At 35.3% G+C, this 8,980-nt stretch overlaps 1 protein-coding gene across 1 annotated transcript; it reads right to left on the minus strand.

Annotated features, from left to right (window-relative positions):
• Positions 1-1,058: 1,058 nt before the first annotated feature.
• LOC109706118 lies at positions 1,059-5,567 on the minus strand. The gene is made up of 4 exons (XM_020226918.1): positions 5,369-5,567; positions 3,461-3,564; positions 1,480-1,534; positions 1,059-1,398 (listed from the first exon to the last, which is right to left on the minus strand). Exons 1-4 carry the CDS (start codon positions 5,401-5,403, stop codon positions 1,272-1,274), a joined length of 321 nt encoding a protein of 106 aa, XP_020082507.1. The 5' UTR covers positions 5,404-5,567; the 3' UTR covers positions 1,059-1,271.
• Between the last annotated feature and the right edge of the window lie 3,413 nt (positions 5,568-8,980).

Genomic DNA, 8,980 nt, shown 5'->3' on the forward strand with positions numbered 1-8,980 from the left:
TGTGTGTAAGTAAAAAGAGAAGCCTCTTTATATAGGCTTCAAAAGTATAGGTTACGAAAGTATTAAACCCATAGGTTACATAGTTAGTGCTATAGGAGTTTACGAAAGCATAGGTTAGGTTTCAATCAAAGTAGAGTTATGAAGTAACTTGCATTCCTCCATGAATGCAAAAGTATAAGTTATCAAAAGGTTATTAAAATTATATTAATAATAAAATGTAACAACAGATGTCGATATCAATAAAGAGAGTGATGTCGGCACATTCCATGTCCTCGATAATGAAGCTGATGATATCTTTTTCTTTCTACGTCCTCGATCATGAAGACTTTCTCTTTGTCGTAAAGTTTCTTCAACTTGGCTCTGATACCACTTGTTGGGAAGAAGAGGAGTATATATTGTAGATAGGTATTGCAGCAAATTAAATTAAAAGCTTTATTAATTATCTTTGGCCTGAATTTGGTGGACTTATTTTCCACACGTGTACAGCAACCCGGATATAGGCATAAAGCAAACATCTTAATAGCAATCACTTAATAAGATTTGAACTTATCTCTAATGTCTAATCAACTGATATTAAAACATAAATTTGACAAAAATAAATTTACATTACTAATACTATTAAATCTAAACTTATTAAAATATTGGGTTACTTATCAACATTTTTTTCCCACCAAAATTAGTGGGTGAGAACGCTTCGAGTTTTCTTCATTAGGAATGACTTTGGCCTCCCTGATGACAAAAAGCACTGATAAGGGACCATTTGGTTTTTAAAGAACATATCTTAGAAAATAATTTTTTTGTTGAAATTTTTTATTTTCAGCGTTCTCTTTATCAAGAAAAGTAATCTTCCTTAATTTTCTTCTTCAGATTTCATGAAAGAGCCGAATTTCTCATCCAGAAAGATGAAAACTATGAAAAAAGTGTTTTCGACCAAAAACTTTTTTTTAAAAAAAATAGTTTTCCTTGATTTTCTGGGGAAGAAAACACCCCCTAACCAACAATATCTTGGACAGTTCAGGAAAACACACAGAAACAACGATGAAAAACAAGTTCACAGAAAAAAAGTTCCTTATCCCATAATTGCTGTACTTCTGGCATGAACTTTCTTTTTGTCTTCACAGATCACAAGAGTTGACTTCTACAATTGCTTTATGTACCTCAAAAGAGCATGAGGGATGTCACTGATTCGTCAATAATATTCTAAAATACATTAGAGGCGCACCTAGCATTATTCTACAAAGAGTAAAGTTTGCATAGGCCACTAGGTCATATTAACTGGTCTTCTTGGATGCCTGATTCTTGGTGGGTGTCACCGACAGCTCTTCAGCCGAAGGCAGGGACTGATTTTGCTCCCCAAGATGCTTTGCTGGGTCTGCAAATGATCTCATGCACGGCCACCTAAGAATAAGAATGAAGCGACCAAAGGTTACTCCAGAGAAATCATCCGAACTAAGAAATGAAGAAGCCCGAAGATCTAACCTGCTCGACTTTATGGTCTCATTCTCAATAAGTACTTCAGTATCGAACACATCCTCTGTAACACATCAAAGAAGAAAAGAGTCACTTGAAAGCAAACTCATGACCAAACAGAGAGATCACAATCGAAGAAACTGCGCCTTTATAAATGAGTTGTAGTCAGAATAGGCGGAAAACTAAGTTTAAGGCAAATTAAATCGATTCAAATCTTCACGGCGGATTTCGGTTTGCAAATTGCATTTCGCAGAAGATGGGAAATGATGTTCTCAAGTAATCGGTCCACAAGTGTTGCCTGCCCATTATGGCCCATGAATTGTCTGCTTCCTATGGTTTATCAGGTTTGAATTTATATTGCTTAACTGATATCCAGCAGTTATATTTTCATCAAACGCCTATAGCTAGCACTGCCTCAGCAACATCACTCAGGTAAACCAATAACGAATATGTACTTAATTATCTTGCTGTGTTTTATCTGTTTACTAGGTTAAATATCAGGCAGTGGCTCAAAATGGGATAAGATCAGATTTTCCCTGATCCTAATTTTCTGGTGATGTTATAAAAATGTTAAACAAGCTTGACATATCTATAAATGATACGGCCAAAATATGACGACAGAAACCAGATCTGATTGTCATAGAGAGATTACTAGTTTGAGCACTTGTTAGCCAACAAGTTTGGGAAAATAAAGGTTTGGTGCAGAGGCCAATTACCTTGGCTTCAATCTTCACCTAGTTAAAATTCTTTTTAAGATTTTCTCTTTCTTTATCAACAAAGTTTATCTTAAACTGTGTTCCATGCTCATTTAGCATTGATTCCATTTTGTAACAACTTTTTCAATCTAGCACGGCAAATCTGTATTTGACTTATTTATAGACAGGTAGATTTGGCCATAAATGGTGTGATCATGTGACAGCATTCATTCATTTTCAGTGCCTTTAGGAGGTTCACCAAGTAGCGCTGTAAACAGACAGCCTTGATTAACCGAATAATTAATATGATTAATATGCAATCTGAGTCCCAACCTACCAAGGGAGCTTGATCACTTTACTGCTAAATTCATGGTCAAAGTGATATTACGCAAAAGAGCTGCTTATTCTCAGTTTCATCTTCCTCATTTTCTAAACAAAAGATCAAAGCAAACAAATATTTAAGTTCCACCTGCGAAGACTACTCCAATTAGACTATTAAGGTAGGCTAGACCCTTTTACCTGCAAACAAAGTTGTAACAAAGTCTTTAATATTCAGTAAACTATACATACGTGGCATAAGTACCTTTTTCTTGAGCCACTAAATTTGAATTGCTATAGACTATTTTTGCTAAATGGAGCCTTCATTCATCAACCGACTACAAAGTACATTTATACTAGGTTATCATGGATTGACGATTGTTCCAACTATCAATGTCAAGATGCACAAGGTTTGATTCTCCCTGACATTTCACAAATATTTATAATAATGTTAAAAAGTAAGAAATATACTAGAAGGTTTCTAACAAATTTACTACAGAAAACCTCAAGTGTATTACTGAAGCCTAGTTAAAATAAGGGATGTACAGGCTCTATCACTAGTTATTTGTCAAAGTTATGATTACATAGTCAGCCAGAATATTGTGTATAGAAGAATAGTAGGATGCAACATCTTCAAAAGGGAAGATATCTAGAAAAGCTTCACAAGCAACACATCAAAGGCCACACTTACCCTAAAGATCCAAAACAAAATACTCATTTGGTGTAAAACAGAAAAGTTTGACAGCTTGACTTCATCAGCAAGAGAAATAACTCAATAATAAAGTTCAAAACGTTTTGACTAGGATAATTTATACAAGAATAATTAATAGGCTGTCGCTATTGTTCTCCAATAAAGAAGAAAGAAAAGTATCTAACATCATACATATATCTTAATGTTTAATTGAAAAAACATATATACAGTTTGTATACACTCTGAATGAGCTAGGCTTATATGAAACAAAAGATTGTTTTAGTACCTCCATTGAAAGTCTTTTTTGAGAAGTACTTTGCCTTCAAACGTCCGGCATACATAGCTTCGTAATTATTGACCTTTTCTTCATGCTCCATGATATCTGCTTCGCTGGATGGAGTCATAGATGCAATTCAATATCATCACTTATCTAGATGACAATTAGTAGGATTAAAACTACACAGTAGATGATAACAGTTTATACTATTTCTAGCACTAAGTATCTGCATCTTAAACATCATACAGAGAAGACAATCCGGCAGAGAGACCAATGTTGGCAGTTTCAAAGGAGATGCCACCTTCCAACCCCTAACCCACCACAACCCTCCCACCACCCCACCCCCCTCTTCTTCCTCTCTTTCTATTGGCGCATCTCTGTGAAGACAGTAACCTCTAAATCGACATAAGAGGTATGCCGTAGTGGCACCTTACTTCACAATATGTTCAAAGATTGAGGACACAGAAGCAGCATGTAGTTGCAATTTTGATCAAAATTTCCCTAGTCAGATCCTGTTAATGTTCAGCAGGTAATGGGTAAATATATAAAAGGAGAACATCCAAGATACACCACACCAAGAAAATGGGGCATGTGTGTTCATGCAATTAACAAAAAAGGAAACAACATTTTTGCTTTTTCAAAAGAGGAAATTTCAGTGTTTCTGGTATCCTGAACATAAGAGAATTTAGCACGGCTTCCACCCATGTTATAATTTATACAGTATATTTCACAACAGGCAAGCAAATGGAAAAAACACCAGAAATGGAAGTTTTAAATGTATGAATAACCGTAGGATAAAGCATAGGTCCTCACTTTGTAGCAAAATTATGTTTTAGGCAAGTTCTTTGTGAGCTAATAAAAATTAGGGAAAACTTCAAATACCACCCTTGCGGTTTCGCACTTTCTCAATTTAGTACTCTATGGTTTAAAGTGTATCAATTTAGTACCATGTGGTTTCGCACTTTCTCACTTTGTACCCGTGGTTCAAAGTGCATCAATTTAATACCCTGTGGTTTCATTTTTCTCTTTTCGTTGGCTCCTCTGTTAATATTTCATTAAATTATATACAAAAAACTTCAAATACCCTACCTAGGTTTATCAAATATTTACTTTAGTACCCTTTAGTTTTAACTTTGTCACTGATTTTTTTCTCTGTTAATATTTCGTTAAATTATATACAAAAATCTTCAGAAACCCTACCTAGGTTTATTGAATATTCACTTTAGTACTCTTTAATTTTAACTTTGTCACTGATTTAACAAAAACAATTAATGAAATGGATAATAAAAAGAGAAAATTGAACTAACTTGATACAATTTAAACCACAGAGTATTAAAGTGAGAAAGTGCGAAACCACAGGGGTGATATTTGAAATTTTTTGTATATAATTTAACGAAATATTAATAGAGGGGCCGACAAAAAGAGAAAAATGAAACTACAGGGTACTAACAAGATACGCTTTAAACCACAGGGTACTAAAGGGAGAAAATGCGAAACCACAGGGGCTAACTTTATACACTTTAAACCACAGGGTACTAAAGTGAGAAAGTATGAAACCATAAGGGGGGTATTTGAAGTTTACCCTAAAAATTAATAAAGGATAAACTGGGCTGAGCCTATAAAAATCATGTATATAAACCCAATTGAGACTGCAAAAAATCACATATGAATAAGATATAGATTATGGGAGATGATAGGAGAACATGGGGTTATAGAAACCTGCTGTTGGGATCTCTGTTCTATTGTACACCCAATGCTAAAGGTTTTTGCTTTCAAGTAATCAACATCAGGAACATAATGAAGCAATTTGTAAGGGTTCTTGCTTCCAATGATAGTCCAAAATCTATTTCTAAGAGTAGTTAGGGTATTTGAGGAAGGGAAGGGCAAAATAACAGCAATATTATTTAGCGATTGTACCTGGGATCGATAGCAGAGCTAGGTTTCGAGTTCATCCAATCAGCGTAGCAGAAGATTCCCTATTCATTCATGGAAGCAGAGGTGAAAAGTGAAATGCCATGCGGGAGCAGCTCCTTTCAGCTTCAGCAGTCACTTTTATTCGTTGCTATAGACTTGTAAAATCTGTGTAATGCTGTTGTAAAGTAAACAATATGAGAAAATTATCAGAAAATTGAAAACAATTCAATTATATTGAGAATGATCATAACATGGAATAAGAAAAGTTAATTTTCACTTAAAACAGCACATCAAGCCCTTGTTCAATAAGGCTTATAAACTAAATTCTTGAGATATGAAAAGAAGCAGGTTATTGAACACTTTTAGGGATTGCTAATTCGTACAGGCTTTCTTGCTAACTAAATGGACAATTAACAAAGATCTTACAAATTAAAGGTTAATGACATAATTACTCCTGTTATTGCTGTCAAAACCTAACAACTGTTATTTGGCCCCCAAATAATCAGCTTCCATGCTGCCATATCTTTCTACTTAAACAAGTATTTGGATTATCTGAAGTTTAGCTTTGCAAACTGATACATGAGCTTTAAGAGTTTGTGCGTCGATATCTAAACATTAAAATTCTCATTTCAATACTATTTACTATTCCAAAGTAGTCGTAGAAATTATTGCCTTCATGAAGTGTGTTCTCACACATCTGTGTGTACCACAATATCATAAGTGGTCCATTCATCTTCCTTGCGCATTGCCATTGTGTTATTCCAGTTACTGGCTTTCCAGTTAAGCAGATCCTCTCAGAAGAGAGAGAGAGAGAGAGAGAGGCATTGTGGTCCGTAAGGCACTAACTAATATCGCAGGAAAAAAATATATGTATGCTTACAATTGCAGGCAAGAAATGAATAATTTGAGAGGAAACTATTCGTCTATTCCTACAGACTTTGCCTGCTCATTCTAGAAAAGAAATACTGTGACCAAACTATCCTCTTTTGATTGGATATAAAATAACTTCTTTGAAGATTCTTTTTACACCATAAACCAAGGTGTAACTCCCAGTGCAAATCATTGATAGAAGAATTACTCATTCAGGAGATAGAGTTTGTTACATTATTAAAGTCCCTAACGCCCATATGCCTTCAAGAATTATTTAGGAAGCTTTCGTGCTAGAACATTAGGAAGGAAAACCACAAAAGACACTAATAGAAGAAGGAGGTGAATGAAGTGAACGGTTGAAGCAGCTAAACTTTAATCAATTAAAGCATACATTTTCTTGGAAGAAAGAAATGCCTGCAAGCCTAATTAGAGGGCAACCCAATAATGAACTAAGCTGCAAACACAGAAAACATAGCATGGTCCTCACCCACATGATGAAACATGTGGTTGAGTATCCCATCTCTTTGATTCAGCAATAGTTTGAGACAAAGAATAGTAGAGCTAATAAAGAATTGGATGGAAATTCTTCACACAGTACATATCAAAGACAGCAAGAGGATAGATTCCTACCCCGCCCTGCAAAAAGATAGATAGATTGACAGAGACACGGAAAGTGTAGATGTGACAACCCAATAGTCCGACAACGGATGGGAAAGGATTTGTCATTGGGTTTATAAGAGACTTAGACACTAGTAATAATAACTGGGCCTAAGCATTTTAGGCTGTTGGCTGGGCCCAACGAGTTATTGTTGCTAGTTGGCTGGGTCGTTACATTTGGTATCAGAGCCGGTTCACCAGCTGGACATGTGTGGCGAGTCTCGACTGAGCCAGGGTCTGGATGACGGGCTAGCGAGACGAGTCTCACATCGCCTGGTGATCTTGGGCTATGTGTGTGATTGGACTGACGAGGACGTCAGGGCCTTAATGGGGGGAGTCTGTGACACCCCAATAGTCCCACATCAGATGGAAAAGGGGTTGTCAATGGATTTATAAGAGACTTAGACACTAGTAATAATAACTGGGCTTAAGCATTTTGGGCTGTTGGCTGGGCCCAACGAGTTATTATTGCTAGTGGGCTGGGTCGTTACAGTAGATATATTGATAGAAAGAGAGTTTGAGAAAGAGAGCAAATATGGAAAATGTCAATGAGGCTGTAATGGAGGAAAGAAGAAAAGAGGGAGAGGGTCAAGGAAGGAATAAGGAGTTTTATCTCTATGGTCTGCCATATCAATGCCATACCGTGCAATGGAATGCACGGAATGATGGTAGAAAAGTTGACATGAACTCTGGAAAAAATTGAAGAGAAGGGAGAGTTATGGGGCCATATCTATCAAAGATCTCAGCAGTATGGTTCTTCCATCATCAAGCATTGAAGAAATGGAGTAATTAATGTTGGTAATGCAGAAAAGAGATGAACATAGAGTTGGATTGCACCGTATGAGAGGAGAACCAGACTCTTGGCATCCACTAGATGTGTGTCTAGGCCGCCTTTATGTGCGTCTAGATATGTTTGTACTGATGATCATAAGAGGACTAAAATGGTCATTTCAAAGCAAAATTAAGAGATCTTTTAATGGTCGGGGACCAAGGTGAAACATTTGTAAAAGTTAAGGGGCTAAAGTGTACGAGTGAACGCACAAGGACCAAAATGCGATATCAGCATAGTACAGAGACCATCGCTGCATTTTACTACAAATAAATTGCTCCAACACAAATAAGCCAGGGTAAACAGAGAAAGAGGCTACAGAATCTAACATACTAGATCAATTATTAAAGATATAAATAAGGATTAATTTCAACCGCTACCCTTAAAATGTTTAGAAATATCATAAAAAACTCTATAAAATCAGTAATAGCAACTCCTCTAACTGTATACTTTCTTTGAAGTACACCATACAATTAGACTCCATCAGTTAACATAAGAATATAAAGGCATATAATATAGGTAAAAAACAAACTACCAAGCATGCTCCGAACCTTTCGAAGGTGTGGAGGGGTTTAGAGAGTAATTTTGTACTAAAACGCCTTCAACTATAGGCTATTCTGGAATAGCACCCCGAACAATTTCTTTTTTAATTGAGACCCATTCATTTTTACTCATTTTATTTTAAACTATTTCATCTAATTTTAATTAAATATTTTTATTAGAATTAATTTCCCATTATTAATTGAATCTACACTACCTTCATCTAAAGAATAGTCTAATTCACTAAATTTGACAAAAAAAAAACTTTTCCAAATTTACGTACTTGGTAGGTTAATTGGCTAAAATAACTTGAGTAAAAAAGAAAAAGTTGAGGANAAGACACACCAATCTTTTATAAAGATGAAGAACTATAGATCCATTATTCTGAATATGATTTATGACAATATAACCACAGAAAATACATAAATCCTATCAATCAAACTAAAGTCATAATAAACCAGCTACTGTAGTATTTTTCTGCCTAAACTCTTATTGTAACTGCATCAAAGCTCATAAGTTTTTTTTTCCTTTTTTTTTTGTACATATCAAGAAACTTGCATTGCAAGCATAATATTGAAAGAGAAGCTTATAGATTTACAACTTGTTAGTTATTACCATAGTTAGTTAATTCGGATTCGACAAAAGTTCAGTACGGGTATAATACGAATAAAATTCGTATCCTAATTTCAAAATTCGTTGAAAAATACGGCTCAAAAACA

The sequence above is a fragment of the Ananas comosus genome, unplaced genomic scaffold (assembly GCF_001540865.1).
Source record: "Ananas comosus cultivar F153 unplaced genomic scaffold, ASM154086v1, whole genome shotgun sequence".
NCBI classification, from domain to species: domain Eukaryota; kingdom Viridiplantae; phylum Streptophyta; class Magnoliopsida; order Poales; family Bromeliaceae; genus Ananas; species Ananas comosus.

What these genes read in the sequence shown, in the direction of transcription:
- LOC109706118 (XM_020226918.1), bottom strand. Translation starts at nt 5,403, where the DNA reads ATGAACTCGAAACCTAGCTCTGCTATCGATCCCAG. An exon ending in AGCTCTGCTATCGATCCCAG is followed by an intron (nt 3,565 to 5,368) that starts GTACAATCGCTA and finishes GACTCCATCCAG; the next exon opens with CGAAGCAGATATCATGGAGC. An exon ending in AAAAAAGACTTTCAATGGAG is followed by an intron (nt 1,535 to 3,460) that starts GTACTAAAACAA and finishes GATGTGTTACAG; the next exon opens with AGGATGTGTTCGATACTGAA.